At 42.3% G+C, this 16411-nt stretch overlaps 1 protein-coding gene across 3 annotated transcripts in view; it reads left to right on the top strand.

The window, feature by feature from the left end:
- Positions 1-4605: 4605 nt before the first annotated feature.
- arhgap33.L (Rho GTPase activating protein 33 L homeolog) overlaps positions 4606-16411 on the top strand; it is a 51825-nt gene continuing 40019 nt past the window's right edge. Inside the window, exons 1-2 of one of the 3 annotated variants that reach the window (XM_041569834.1) lie at positions 4606-4755; positions 9846-9918. In XM_041569834.1, coding sequence (XP_041425768.1) covers positions 9853-9918 — 66 coding nt within the window. In that variant the 5' untranslated portion in view covers positions 4606-4755; positions 9846-9852. Of the gene's footprint in view, positions 4756-9731; positions 9919-12048; positions 12539-16411 lie in introns of those variants that run through there. The other 2 variants (XM_041569833.1, XM_041569835.1) reach the window with 2 other exon arrangements.

Genomic DNA, 16411 nt, shown 5'->3' with positions numbered 1-16411 from the left:
AGGGAGGGGGGGCAATACACGGGAGGGGGGGAGGGGTTTTGCGCCCTGGGGCTTTCCTTCTCCTTTAAAGGACAAGCAATGTTTAACTAAAGAAGTAGGTAGAAATGTTGTACATGATGTTTTGTGCTTCTGTACCAGCCCAAGGCAACCACAGCCCTTTAGCAGTAAAGATCCAAAGATGCCCCAGTAGCTCCCCATCTTCTTTTCTGCTGATTCACTGCACATGCTCTGTGCTGCTGTCACTTACTGAGCTTAGGGAGCCACTCACAATATACAGTACACATAGAATAGAAATGTCACAATATAAGGCTGATTAGTAATTAATACACATAATTACTACATGGCAGCACAGAAACCAGTGCAATTAGCATCAGAATTTAATAATCAGCAAACCTGTAGCATCAGCTTATATTACAGCCAGGGAAGCTCATTTTCTGCTGGATAATTAGTGACGAACCCTAAGCTTAGCTTCTCAACAGCCAATCAGAGCCCACTGAGCATGTGAGTGTCACAGACACTTTCCAAGATGGTGACCCCCTGTGACAAGTTTGAAGTCCTGGATCATTGCTGCTATTGACAAGCTGAAACTTTAGGCTGGTGCAATAAATTCAGTATATAAAACATGCCATTTTTAGCCACATTCATTTTTAGGGTCTAGTTCTCCTTTAAAGGGGTTGTTCACCTTTAAATGGGGTTGTGCACCTTTTGAGTTAACTTTTATTATGATGTAGAGAGTGATATTCTGAGACAATTTGTAGTTATTCTTATTTTTTTTATTATTTGTGGTTTTTGAGTTATTTAGCTTTTTGTTCAGCAGCTCTCCAGTTTGCAACTTCAGCGATCTGGTTGCTAGGATCCAAATTACCCTAACAACCATGCACTGATTTGAATAGGAGAGGCCTGAATAGAAAGAGTAATAAAAAGTAGCAATTACAATACATTTGTAGTCTTACAGAGCATTGGTTTTTAGATGGGGTCAGTGACCCCTGTTTGAAAGCTGGACAGACTCAGAAGAAGGCGAAAAAAATGAAGGCCAATTGAAACATTGCTTAGAATTAGCCGTTCTATAACATACTAAAAGTTAACTCAAAGGTGAACCACCCCGTTAATAAATGACACCCCTCCCTTATGGTTGCTCCCTAGTTATATATAACTAGAAATAGGGAATTAGGGTTTTCTGTGCAGTATATTTTGTTCTAGGAAAGAATTGCAGAAAACTACAGTGACTGTATATTGTAGAGTGCAAGCTCATGAGCATGATGGCAGCCTGCAGGCCTGTAAGTACTGCTTTATAAAACAGAATTGTTTTGCTTTCATACTTACTGTCTTGTCTGCAGTTAGCTGAGTCAATCTGTGTAAACAACCCCCTCCCTACAACCCTTTGACTTACAAATAAGCTGTGCCTTTTGCAGGGGGTTTGTGCAATGGGGATCTATCTATTTAACAATGAACCAATGAGCTTTAGCCACTCCAACCTCACTGAACTACAAGTCCCAGCATTCTCTGAGGGCCACGGGCCTAAACAGTTCAGTTTCAATGCATCTTCCTGCCTGGCTTTCATTGGTGTCTGCCCTGGGCCTCGACACAACAAAGTCGTTACTGTGTCAGCCTTTTATCTTGTGCGTTGTTCATTCTTCAACCACAAATCTGCTTCCTGCTGACGGCACAATTAATATCAGCACAACGAGGTGGTCGCCATGGCAACAGAAAGCCTTGGTGTTTGCAGTGAGATAAATTATACATGTGATGTCATACCGGCAAATAGAATGTAACGTTTCTATTTGTATTGAGAGTTTTGTTTCTCCAGGCGGCTGCTGCTTCTCTGTCATAAAGCCCGAAATTCATCCCAGGGGTCGTAGCAAATAATATCCCTTCTTCTGGCTTCACCTCCATCCAATGAAATGTGACGAGGCTCCCACGCTTCTTCTATATGGGCAAAGCTGCTACACGTACGGGACCTGTTATCCACAATGATCAGGACCTGGGGGTTTCCGGATAAGGGATCTTTCCTTAATTTGGATGTCCATACGAGAAAGTTGTGTAAACATTAAGGGGTTGAATTCCGAATTCATGATAGTTTTTTTAAAACTCCCATGAACTCGAAATTCGACTAATCGAAATGTATTTAAAAAATCAAATTTTCAAAACTGGGGTGAATAGGATCGACCTGAAAATGTGAATTCAATTCAATTTGAGTTTTAAAAAATTGATTCATGTTTTTTCTCCAAAGGAGAAGGAAGGCGGGAAGGCGGCAAAAAAACTCCAACTTCCAGGATGTCTTCCGTTGACTAAAACAGCTATTTTAGGGGCGAATAGTTGAATTTGAGTTCTTAAAGGGCCAGTGTATGATAAATCTCAAATTAGAATTTTTTAAAAAAATCTTGAATTGAATTTTAATAATTCCCAATGGAATTTGACCGTTTTGCCAAAAAAAAAAGATGAACATTCTAATTTTCAATTCGACCCATGATAAATCTGCCCATAAATAAACCCAATAGACTGGTTTTGCCTCCAATAAGGATTAATTATATCTTAGTTGGGATCAAGTACAAGCTGCTGTTTTAATATTACACAGAAAAAGGAAATCATCTTTAAAAATTTGAATGATTTGGATAAAATAGAGTCTATTGAAGACAGCCTTTCTGTAATTTGGAGCTTTCTGGATAATGTATTTCTACTAGAAAATCATATAAACATGAAATAAACCCAATAGGTTGGTTTTGCTTCCAATAAGGATTAATTATATCTTAGTTGGGATCAAGTACAAGCGACTGTTTTATTATTACACAGAAAAAGGAAATCTTTTTTTAAACAATGAGTCTAGGGGAGACGGCCTTTCCGTAATTTGGAGCTTTCTGGATAATGGATCCTATACCTTTACTACTGAAATCAATACAGATGTTGGATCCTTCTGCTTTCAGTGGGGCTCATTTATCAACACAGGGCAAATTTGCCCATGGGCAGTTACCTATAGCAACCAATCAGTGATTAGCTTTTTATAGCCAGCTGCAAGCAGAACAATGAATGCAGCAATTTGATTGGTTGCCATGGGTTACTGCCCATGTGCAAATTTGCCCAGTTTTGATAAATGACCCCCAGTGAATGAGCCCACCTTTATTTACATTAGACTCCACACATGGGTCAGTAGGATTTGATGTACCAGTGTATGTGCCTCCAAACCTACCGAAACATGTTCCTCGTTCCTTCCCTGAAACATTTATTAATAAAAAGAGGAACAGCACTTGGCTTCCAACATGTCCTACTGTCAGCTGCCTGACCACAACATGATTGGCCCATAATGCACTGCTGCTCTCCGTGGAGTCTCTAACTAACACACCTTAAAGGGGAGCTTCACCTTTAAGATAACTTTTTATATGTTATGGCTAATTCTAGGCAACTTTTCAATTGGCCTTCATTTTTTCTTTTTCATAGTTTTTTTTTACTTTTTCCAGCTTTCAAATAGGGGTCACTGACCCCATCTTAAAAAAAAAAAAAAAGCTCTGTAAGGCTACAAATGTATTGTTATTGTTACTTTTTATTATTTGTCTTTCTATTCAGGCCTCTCCTATTCATATTCCAGTCTCTTATTCGAATCAATGCATGGTTGCTAGGGGAATTTGAACCCTAGCAACCAGGTGGCTGAGATTGCAAATTGAAGAGCTGCTGAATAATAAGCTAAATAAGTCAAAAACTACAAATAAAAAAAAAATGAAAACCAATTGCAAATTGTCTGAGAATATCCCTCTCTACATCATACTAACAGTTAATTTCAAGGTGAACCACCCCTTTAAAGGCGTGCTTCACATTTACGTTAACTTTTTATATGTCATAGAATGGCCAATTCTAGGCAACCTTTCAATTGGCCTTAATTTTTTCTTTTTAATAGTTTTTTTTTTTTTTTACTCTACAGCTTTCAAATGGGGGCCCATCTAAAAAGCAAAAGCTCTGTAAGGCTACACATTTATTATTATTGTTACTTTTTATTACTCCTCGTTCTATTCAGGCCTCTCCTATTCATATTCCAGTCTCTTATTCAAATTAATGCATGGTTGCTAGGGTAATCTCTACCCTAGCAACCAGACTGTTAAAATAGCAAACTGGAGAGCTGCTGAATAAAAAGCTAAATAAGTCAAAAACCACATTTAATATAAAATGAAAACCAATTGCAAACTGTCTCAGAATATCACTCTCTACATCATACTAAAGGTGAGCAACCCCTTTAAAGGGATGAGTAGGACTGGATCTATAAAACACAATGGCTCTAATATACAAGAAAGAACCAGACCTGTCCTGTTTTGGATAGGGGTCGTGCAGCCTTGAAGAACCCGTTGCACTAAACCCTAGCCTGAGAGCAAGCTGAATACCTATAAAGCCCCCCTAGAAATCAAGTGAAACAAGTTGGAGGTGTCTAGACTCCCACTGCAAAACCCAAAACCTGTTGCTCCAGCTACAAAATGTAAAGAATGTTTCTCTGCACTTAGTGATAAGGAACCCACTTTGCGTTAACCACTTCCCTCCTGGAGACTATCTGCATCACTATTAACCGCTCACCTCTGCACATCTAGCAGGAAAAAGGGTTAACCAAGCGCTTCCCCCTTTAAGCTGCTGGACACGTTTCCTCTAGTAAAGAGAGAGAAGCATCATAGTAAGTTCCACATTTGTGTAGTAACATTAACTCCCGCTCAGCTGGAGAGCTACATCTGTATCCTACAGTGGGGCCTCAGCACCTCCGCTCTGCATCCAGCGGATTCACAGGTAGGTGCACTCCTCCTATATAATACACCAGCTGCACAGCAGGGCATTGCTTTATGTTACTGCTGTTGCATTCTCAATCTCTGCAGCCATTTGTTTCCCTCCTCTCGTTCTTTGCTGTCAGAAATGCTCCGAAATTCCTCTTTTCATTTCTTCTGTGATGAGTCTTCATCAGCTGCAGAGATTGTTATGGTGAAGGTGTCCTCAGTTATATATATATTCCTAAATGAGAATTTCATCATAAACAGAACCCCTCAGTGACTTCTAATATCCTTATCATTTACAGTAGGGGGTACATTATCCCTTATAATACATGAGTGATACTCAGAGTTCCCTATATAACTCAGCCTGCAGCCTTGTGCCTTTATATGGTCACAGAACAACCCCTCAGTGACTTCTAATATCCTTATCATTTACAGTAGGGGGTACATTATCCCTTATAATACATGAGTGATACTCAGAGTTCCCTGTATAACTCAGCCTGCAGCCTTGTGTCTATATATGATCACAGAACAACCCCTCAGTGACTTCTAATATCCTTATCATTTACAGTAGGGGTACATTATCCCTTATAATACATGAGTGATACTCAGAGTTCCCTGTATAACTCAGCCTGCAGCCTTGTGCCTTTATATGGTCACAGAACAACCCCTCAGTGACTTCTAATATCCTTATCATTTACAGTAGGGGGTACATTATCCCTTATAATACATGAGTGATACTCCGAGTTCCCTGTATAATGACTATTTGTATCAAAGGTAAAACGGGAAGAGACATTGATAGAAAGTGATACTTTGCATGTGCATTTCCAGTTGATAACAATTTGCATTACCATAAACAAAGTCCTTTGTATTTTTTCTGTTTGTTTTTTTCCTTTCGTCTTGTTTAATGCTCTAGTCTAAAGCGTCTCCATGTTCTGCTCTGATCCCCAGAGAATAAAGTGCTGACATTGTCCGATTCCAGCCCAATAACTTACAGGCCACAAATAGGGAAGCTGCAGTCGAAAGTGTTTCCATGTTGTTCCCCAGAAACCAGTGATAAGGAGAATGTTTTTGGGTTAATAATAAGGGAAGCACAGAAACACCCAGTCATCTCACCACTAGAAGAGATCAGCGATCAGAGATCAGGAGAATAATTTCCTTTATGAGAAACATTACCTGCACTATCCCTGCCAGTCTCAAAAGATAGTGATTCACTCCCTAAATCACTGTTTAAATTTAGCAATTGCCCTCATTTCTCTCCGGCGGCACCCATTGTGATATCACTTTTGGGAAGAAATGGCTGTAGCGTTGACGTATTTGGCAGTTTTCGAGTTGATGTTCTCCTGTAGATCTGCCAAACAAACTTCACATAATCTGAGGTAAATTGCCCCAAACCAATAGGGTGCACTGCAAACTGGTCTAAATGTCCGTGTTTAGCATAATGGAAGATGCCGTGTTATTTCCAGCTGAAATTCAGGAGAATAATTTCCTTTATGAGAAACATTACCTGCACTATCCCTGCCAGTCTCAAAAGATATTGGTTCACTCCCTAAATCACTGTTTAAGTTTAGCAACTGCACTAATTTCTCTCTGGCGGCACCCATTGTGACATCACTTTTGGGAAGAAATGGCTTTAGCGTTGATGTATTTGGGAGTTTTCAAGTTGATGTTCTCCTGTAGATCTGCCAAACAAACTTCACATAATTTGAGGTAAATTGCCCCAAACTAATAGGGTGCACTGCACATTGGTCTGAATGTCCCTGTTTATCATCATGGAAGGTGCCGTGTTATTTCCGGGTGAAATTCAGGGAAAGGCTGTAACTGTCTCTGCTGCTCGGTTACTGAGAGCTTCCTCTATTGTGTTTATATCCATTTTGGCAGTGAAAGCAGAACTGGGAGTGTCCCAGCCTGGAATCTCTTTTTATATATAATGATTCTTATTGGGGGACAGGGAGGGTTGCCCCCCAAAACTTTCTCACCCTGATCCAGAAAATATACACATTTCAAGTAACCTAAGTTCCCATTTCCTTGTTTGAAAGGTCCTCACTAGTCACTAGGGATGTAGCGAACCGCCGCCGATGTGTTCGCGAACGCCGTTCGCGAACACCGGCATAATTTGCGAACTGTTCGCGAACTGTTCGCGAACTTCGATCATCCGAAAATCGTTCGATTCGAACGATCGAAGGATTTTAATCGTTCGATCGAACGATTTTCGTTCGAATCGAACGAAAATCGTTCGATTTTAGCGATCGAATGGTCGAATGGGCGACCGATTTTGACGCGAACGCCTATTGGCGAACGTCGCGCGACGTTCGCGAACTTGCGGCGGACGCGAACAGTCGAAGTTCGCGCGAACTAGTTCGCCGGCGAACAGTTCGCTACATCCCTACTAGTCACACACACTCGGACATGGGTAGGTGTGTAACCAAGTGCACTGCTGGGGGTTACAATAAAGCGAGTAGTTCCCCTTTAAATTAACTCTTAGTATGATCTAGAGAGTGATAGTCTGAGACAATTTGCAATTGGTTTTCATTTTTTATTATTTGTGGTTTTTGAGTTATTTAGCTTTTTATTCAGCAGCTCTCCAGTTTGCAATTTCAGCCGTCTGGTTGCTAGGGTCCAAACAACCCTAGCAACCATGCACAGATTTGAACAAGAGACTGGAATATGAATAGGAGAGGCCTGAATAGAAAGATAATGAGTAATAAAAAAATAACTTTTGTTTTTAGATGGGGTCAGTGACCCCAATTTGAGAGCTTGAAAGAAGAAGACAAATAATTCACTATGAAAAAAGAAAAAATGAAGGCAAATTGAAAAGTTGCTTAGAATTAGCCATTTTATAACATACTAACAGTTAAGTTAAAGGTGAACTACCCCTAAGCTTTCTAATGCTGCAAAGCCTGTCTCTCAAGTTCTGCAGCCTCACTTTCTGGGAGAATATATATGTTGGTACTAGCATGTCTGTCCCTGCTTCCTTTCCAGCAGTAGGGCTGTCTTGCTTTATGGCAGAAATTCCTTCTATAGTTAGGGATCAATTACCACTTGTATCTGAGTAGTTGCCCTTAGCACTGACTTTTAGTATAATGAAAGCAGAATACAGATGAGGGACCTGTTATCTAAAATGCTCAGGACCTGAGGTTTCCAGATAAGAGGTCTTTCCTTATTTTGGATCTTTACTAAAATGAATATTAAATAAGCCCAATAGACTGGTTTTGCCTCCAATAAGGATTAATTATATCTTAGTTGGGATCAAGTACAAGCGACTGTTTTATTATTACACAGAAAAAGGAAATCATTTTAAACACTTAAATGATTTGATTTAAATGCAGTCGTTGGGAGTTGGCTCTCTGGATAACGGGTTTCCGGATAACGGATCCCATACCTGTAATTCTAAAGTCTGATTGCAGTTTGGCTTCATTATTTATAGGCTTGAAAAGATTTTTTAGTAGAACAAAAACAGCCAGAATCACTCCCCATAGACTTGAATGTAAATTGGGTGATTTTAATGTAAATTTCCTGGTTAACCCCTGCTATGCTGGAGACTTTCACTATACATCCAGGGTTTTGTCTCCTTTGCTACAGAGAAACTATTGGGCAGCCTGGGCACCAGCTCCACTGAATGAGGCCTTTGTTTTCAACTTCCATCGCTGGGATCGCAAGTCTGGGGGACGGTAGGACCCCCCTCTGGTTAGATGAGCGAGGGAAGCTGTGGGCAGGATGTGTGTAATGAGTCAAACACTCCAATTCTGCATGCAATGCTACAAGCACCCGTCTCATTAATTCTGCACATAGATAGGGACAGTGCATAGAAACCAATATCAACCCCCTCTCTAAAACCCCAAATTCACACACACTCAATTAAAGGGGAAGTTCACAATTGTTTTTGTAATTGTAGGGACAATTTGCAGAATGTAGGCAGTGCCCAATAGGCACCTTTGGAAAGGAATCCTATTTCCTGTTTAAAAAAACTGTTATTTTTCAGCAGGCGGTTGTGACATTACCCCCGCATTGTGACATCGCCCCTTGATTGTAACATTGTGCAGCATAATGTATGTTTCTACTGATCATTTGTAGGGGAAATTAAGTCAATGGAGATTGTTCTTATAAATCAGGTGTGTTTCCCTTTAAGATTTGCAAGCAGTCACAGGTCTGTAACTGGAAAGCTACTAATCGCTGTGTCATTTCTTAGGATTTCTGGTGTTTGTAGCTTTCCTTGTTTGTGTATTATTTGGGTAATTAGTGACATCTGGGACTTATGCTTATTCCACAGACAGGGATATGTGTCTCTACCTAAATCCCCTACATTGATCTATGTGTTTCACGGCTGCTCAGCATTTCCTGCCTCATTAACCTCAACACAAAATCAATGACACATTTACTCTCTTATTGCTACACAAGCTTTACATCATGTTGTTTCCTATACACTTCCTCCCTATAAACCCTACTGCCCCATACTGCTGCCTGGATACTGACACCTACTTGCTGCCATTTTAGTATCACTCATGTATTATAAGGGATAATGTACCCCCTACTGTAAATGATAAGGATATTAGAAGTCACTGAGGGGTTGTTCTGTGACCATATAAAGGCACAAGGCTGCAGGCTGAGTTATACAGGGAACTCTGAGTATCACTCATGTATTATAAGGGATAATGTACCCCCTACTGTAAATGATAAGGATATTAGAAGTCACTGAGGGGTTGTTCTGTGACCATATAAAGGCACAAGGCTGCAGGCTGAGTTATACAGGGAACTCTGAGTATCACTCATGTATTATAAGGGATAATGTACCCCCTACTGTAAATGATAAGGATATTAGAAGTCAACGAGGACTTATTTTGCTCTGAGACATATAAAATCCACATCCTACATGTCTAATTAGCAGATGACTGTGAGGTGAGGAGGGAGGTGGCAACTCTAACTCCTCTCACTTAATCCTTTTTTCTGTAAACAATGTTTAAACACCTGTTACAGGTTATACTTTAATTCTCCCTGCAGATTCATTCCCACCATTGGCCTATACACTGCTCCCCTGAGCAATAAGATGCCGTAGCTGCTACAGGGGTTTATTATTATTGTACCACCCCATCATCATTTTTCTTCCTCTCCCAGAATTCCCATGGAGGTGCCAGCACCCTGCAGCTCATCGGGTGCTCAGGAATCTCCTCAGGATACTGAGCACAAGGTACAGATATACATCACTTGCATTTCCTTGTTCCACAAATAACATATTTTATTTTATTATAAATACGACTGATCCGCAATGAGGGAGCTGATCCTCCAATGTGTGTAACATGGGGCAAGATTAACTATAGATTATCTATAGCAACCAATTAGCAACCAATTAGCTGGGACTGATCTAGTGCAGCTGATTGGTTGGTACAGGTTACAGCGAGATTTTTTTATATTATGTATTTTGTGAATCTTTTTTGGGCTTTGAGAAGTCATTCTCAAGTTTTATCTGTGTTTAGTTAATTTGTACCATCAGCTTCTCCTTTGCTCGGCAAAACCAGGAAGTGACAGGACGTTAGAAAGTGACAGTTTCCAACAGGCATGTTCTGCATAAATGCTTTCGGCCTTAAAGTTAACTTTTAGTATGTTATAGAATGGACAATTCTAAGCAACTTTTCAGCTGGTCTTCATTATTATTTTTTTAATTATTTGCCTTCTTCTTCTGAATCTTTCCAGCTTTCAAATGAGGGGTCACTGACCCCATCTAAAAAACAAATGCACTGTAAAGCTACAAAAGTATTGTTATTGCCATCTTTTTTTACTCATCTTTCTATTCAGGCCTCTCCTATTCATATTCCAGTCTCTTATTTAAATCAATGCAAGGTTGCTAGGGTGATTTGGACTTTGGAGAGCTGCTGAATAAAAAGCTAAATAAGTCAAAAACCATAAAAAATTAAAACCAATTGCAAACTGTCTCAGAATATCCCTCTCTACATCATACTAACAGTTAAATTGAAGATGAACAACCCCTTTAATGTTGAAAAAAAAGGGTATAATGTCCCTATAAAAACAGAACATGACTTGTAAGCTGAGGACCCCATGTGAAGCTGTATTGGCTAATATATCTATCCTGGTGCTGTATTTCTAAGCTTCAAGTAAGGGCTGGGTGCCTTTTCCCCAAGGGAGGCAGGGCCACCATTAGAAATCATTACAGGACCCTCCCCATAGGGGTCCCTAGAAGATCTGGACTGGGAGTCAAAATAGGCCCTGGAATTCCAAGTATACAGAGACCCAAACTGCCCCCCACCAGCCCAATAAATAGTGAGTGTCTATGGCATTTTACAGCAGCTCCTCTGCCATTTGCCAGAACCCACAGCCCAGCCTGGTCCCCAGTTATTAGTCCACCAGTCAACCGGGCCCCCGAGAGGTAGGACCTGCCATCAAGTAGAATGAGGCCCCAATGCAAAAAAAAAAAAAAGCCAAGCCCCTGAAACTAATAGGGTTGCCTTTTCTAGAAAAAAATACCGGCCATCATATGTTTTTATGGTTTTTCTCTATACTTTGCGATCATGCGACATTTTTACTGGCCAGGCAGGTAAAATACTGGCCAGGTGGCAACCCTAGAAACTACCCAGCCATGTCTTATTATAACAAAACCCCACCCATTATACATCCAACCCCGTCTACTCCAGTAGGTCCTACTTCCTTTAATTTTATTGGGGTCCCATTTTGTCCCTAACTTAAATACCACTTGTACCCTCTAATGATGATGATGACCACTGTCATCATGTCTTTGCTCCAGGTTGTAACTAAATTCTACTAAACACTACTGGGTCACCCCAAACCCCCGGAGAACATGAAATGCACACCAACAAAAACTCTCTGACCCCCCAGAAACCTTAGGGCCCCATATAAATACATGGTTAAAGCTACCCTGTGTCCACCACATTACATTGGGGTGCATATTGTGCCCCCTCCTGGATAGGCAGTGTTGGACTGGGCTGCCGGGATACTGGGGAAAAGCTGCCCCCTTTATTGTAGGATTTTATTTCCATGAAAATGTATAAATAAATGCAAGTTGTCGCTCTAAGGAGCCCACTGATACTTTGTTACACTCAGAGATACAAGAAACATTCTTTTTGTAACAATCAAAGTATTTTTTATGTCTCTGGTCTGTGAAATAACTTCACAGTGGGAAGCGGGGCCCCGGGGCCCTGATACAGGGCTGCACCCCTTGCTCACATGCTGTATACAGAGCCCAGGCCCGCCTCTCCCTATTGGCTTAGCTCTCTCTCCCATACTACCATTGTCTTTGCACCTGAATGGATTGTTCCATTCCCTGATATGGGGGAGGGCGGTGGGGAAAAAGGGATTAGGACATGTGTGTTGCAGGGATGGGGGAAGGGTAATACCCCTGTAAGCACTGACAAGACGAAGAGATGGAAAGAGTAGTGCTGGATAAGGAGGTTTGGTCCGGCTAATTTGCCAGGCAGAAGGATGCGAGTGAATTCTCCCACCCCAGTGACACAGGAATCCTGCTAACCACTGTCTGAATTGGGACAATGTACTGAGACAGGCTGTCAGGGAAAGAGACATACAGAGAGCGCCTGGGAAACCGTTACAGGGAGACGCCTGGCTGAGCATTATGGGAAAGCAATGTGGACAGGGGACTGTGGCTGGGGGCAAAATTAGGGGCACCTAGGGGCCACAGACACCCGGGAGGCTACACAAAGGCAGTTATTGGCACGAGACTCGGGATCTATAAATTGTGTCTTTTTGACGACTTTCAAGATCATGGGACATGGAGTCCAGTGAGGGATAATTTTACCTCAATGTGAGGCAACAAAATGGTGGTAAGTAGCCTTGGGGTAAATAAGGGAGGGCAAAATAGGTTGAGTAAGGGGCAAGTAGGGTGGCACCACGCGGCATGCTGTGTGTAAAGGGAGGGCATCTTATCTGGAAAAATATATCAGGCTTCTAATGTTTTCTGCTTTCTACCCTATAAATAACATTGTTATCAATAATGACTTTTACCCACCAGGCTGCAAATATACCCAGTGCTATGTCAGAGCTGTTTTTAGGATTATCCAAGTGATGGATGTCTCCCCAGGTCCCTCCCAGAGCAGCATGTTTAGGTAGCACTGTATTCACCCCTTGGTTATGTGTGCAGTTCAACTGGACCTGACTGTGGGATAGCAGGTATAGTAGGGAGAGATGTGCCTATAGTAACAGTGGATAATAGTCTCTGGGAAGGGAGTGTGACTGTGGGATAGCAGGTATAGTAGGGAGAGATGTGCCTATAGTAACAGTGGATAATAGTCTCTGGGAAGGGAGTGTGACTGTGGGATAGCAGGTATAGTAGGGAGAGATGGTGTCTATAGTAACAGTGGATAATAGTCTCTGGGAAGGGAGTGTGACTGTAGGATAGCGGGTATAGTAGGGAGAGATGTGTCTATAGTAACAGTGGATAATAGTCTCTGGGAAGGGAGTGTGACTGTGGGATAGCAGGTATAGTAGGGAGAGATGGTGTCTATAGTAACAGTGGATAATAGTCTCTGGGAAGGGAGTGTGACTGTGGGATAGCAGGTATAGTAGGGAGAGATGGTGTCTATAGTAACAGTGGATAATAGTCTCTGGGAAGGGAGTGTGACTGTGGGATAGCAGGTATAGTAGGGAGAGATGGTGCCTATAGTAACAGTGGATAATAGTCTCTGGGAAGGGAGTGTGACTGTGGGATAGCAGGTATAGTAGGGAGAGATGGTGTCTATAGTAACAGTGGGATAATAGTCTCTGGGAAGGGAGTGTGACTGTGGGATAGCAGGTATAGTAGGGAGAGATGTGTCTATAGTAACAGTGGGATAAAAGTCTCTGGGAAGGGAGTGTGACTGTGGGATAGCAGGTATAGTAGAGAGAGATGGTCCCTATAGTAACAGTGGGATAATAGTCTCTGGGAAGGGAGTGTGACTGTGGGATAGCAGGTATAGTAAGGAGAGATGGTGCCTATAGTAACAGTGGGATAATAGTCTCTGGGAAGGGAGTGTGACTGTGGGATAGCAGGTATAGTAGGGAGAGATGGTGCCTATAGTAACAGTGGATAATAGTCTCTGGGAAGGGAGTGTGACTGTGGGATAGCAGGTATAGTAGGGAGAGATGGTGCCTATAGTAACAGTGGATAATAGTCTCTGGGAAGGGAGTGTGACTGTGGGATAGCAGGTATAGTAGGGAGAGATGGTGTCTATAGTAACAGTGGATAATAGTCTCTGGGAAGGGAGTGTGACTGTGGGATAGCAGGTATAGTAGGGAGAGATGGTGTCTATAGTAACAGTGGATAATAGTCTCTGGGAAGGGAGTGTGACTGTGGGATAGCAGGTATAGTAGGGAGAGATGGTGCCTATAGTAACAGTGGATAATAGTCTCTGGGAAGGGAGTGTGACTGTGGGATAGCAGGTATAGTAGGGAGAGATGGTGTCTATAGTAACAGTGGATAATAGTCTCTGGGAAGGGAGTGTGACTGTGGGATAGCAGGTATAGTAGGGAGAGATGGTGTCTATAGTAACAGTGGGGATAATAGTCTCTGGGAAGGGAGTGTGACTGTGGGATAGCAGGTATAGTAGGGAGAGATGGTGTCTATAGTAACAGTGGATAATAGTCTCTGGGAAGGGAGTGTGACTGTGGGATAGCAGGTATAGTAGGGAGAGATGGTGCCTATAGTAACAGTGGGGTTTTTTGACACTATCAAAGTGAACCAGAAGTTGTACCTTGGGAGTTGTAGCTTATATTTATTGGACTGCTATAAAGAGAGACTGTTACTACCACTAATAGTTCCTCTAGTTCCTTTACTTTCCCTTTCTGTGTAACTGCTACTCTGCCCCTGGCAGTGAAATAAACACAGTAATACAGAGTGGACCTTCCTTGGATTTGTGGGAGTAGTAAATCTCAGCAAACAGGTCAGTGGCTGTTACTAATTTCCTTTTGGTGTTGCTGATTTTGTTTCTAGGGTCAGTGACCATGGCAACCAGAAGCAGTGCACAGCTAGATTTTCTATCTATAAGTTACTCTTTATAACCCATGACTAAAGTGACTACAACTCCCAGCACCTATAAACATTTGGGTTCCAGACCAATCTTACAGAATCCTATTAGGGGGCAGATGGGCTGGCGCCGGCTGTGGGCAAGAGCACAAACACTGGGCACAGACTCCCATCACGGCCCGTGGGAGTGGATCAGAACCGCAGCCAATGAGGCAGGTGCTCTGGTATTTGTGCGACTGCTGATTGGCTGTATCACAATTAGGCCTGGAGGCAGACAGACATTTGGTGCTGTTTTGTTCCCAGTCCCCGGGACAGACTGACATGATGCTCTTTGTCTGAGAAATAATTCACCCAGCCAGACTCTCAGGGGCCCTGAGTATTGATTTCAGCATCACTGTCTGATTGGATGAGGCTTTTTCTGCAGAGCCATCAGTATAGGAAAGTGCAGGTATTTTGCATGAACCCCAGTGTGAGTAGAGGGGGCAGATACAGTCTGACACGTGGAACTAACGCCTCACAGTCTCATTGCATTGACCTGTCATTCACTGACACAATAATTCCTCCATTGTCTGACCGTTCAGTAAAATCTGCATCTTCTCCATGTCAGAGGTTTATTGCTTGGTAAAGGGTAAGTTCACCTTCAAATACATTTTAACATGTTGAGATTCTAGCTATCTGTATAACAGAACATTCTGTCCCAGTGGCTGCACAGATCCTATCTGATCCCCATTGTAAGCAGCAGTCCTGTCCTGCTTTATGGCAGCTGAGATTCTAGCTATCTGTATAACAGAACATTCTGTCCCAGTGGCTGCACAGATCCTATCTGATCCCCATTGTAAGCAGCAGTCCTGTCCTGCTTTATGGCAGCTGAGATTCTAGCTATCTGTATAACAGAACATTCTGTCCCAGTGGCTGCACACATCCTATCTGATCCCCATTGTAAGCAACAGTCCTGTCCTGCTTTATGGCAGCTGAGATTCTAGCTATCTGTATAACAGAACATTCTGTCCCAGTGGCTGCACAGATCCTATCTGATCCCCATTGTAAGCAGCAGTCCTGTCCTGCTTTATGGCAGCTGAGATTCTAGCTATCTGTATAACAGAACATTCTGTCCCAGTGGCTGCACAGATCCTATCTGATCCCCATTGTAAGCAGCAGTCCTGTCCTGCTTTATGGCAGCTGAGATTCTAGCTATCTGTATAACAGAACATTCTGTCCCAGTGGCTGCACAGATCCTATCTGATCCCCAGTGTAAGCAGCAGTCCTGCCCTGCTCAGTGGGAGTCACTATTTGCACCCCTCTAATGAAAGCCCTGACAAATAAAGACTAATAATAATAATATAGTCGGTACTGCAGTGATACTGACACTGGGTCTCTGTTTCACTCCCTCATTAACATCACAAAAGCTGAGAATTCTTTGCCTCCCCGTAACCTTGCACTTTTCCCTCAACTCCCGTCCCTGGGCTCTAGGGGTGGGTGGGGGGCTTGTGAGGAAGAAGGAGGTTGTTGTTACTATGGTTACAGATGTTCCCATGTGAAGCTGAATGGAGGGGGGGGGCAGTAGAGAGACTCGTGGCTGCCGCACACAATCGCACACAAGCAGCAGTTTCTCTAATGGGGAGACATATCCTTGTTAGTATTGGGGAGCAGTGTGTCCTTGTTAGTACCGGCACTATAAATAACAAGTCTCAGCGGA

This window comes from Xenopus laevis, chromosome 7L (assembly GCF_017654675.1).
Source record: "Xenopus laevis strain J_2021 chromosome 7L, Xenopus_laevis_v10.1, whole genome shotgun sequence".
NCBI classification, from domain to species: domain Eukaryota; kingdom Metazoa; phylum Chordata; class Amphibia; order Anura; family Pipidae; genus Xenopus; species Xenopus laevis.
The sequence above is the reverse complement of the archived record's forward strand: the minus strand, read 5'-3'. Positions and strand labels throughout refer to the sequence as shown.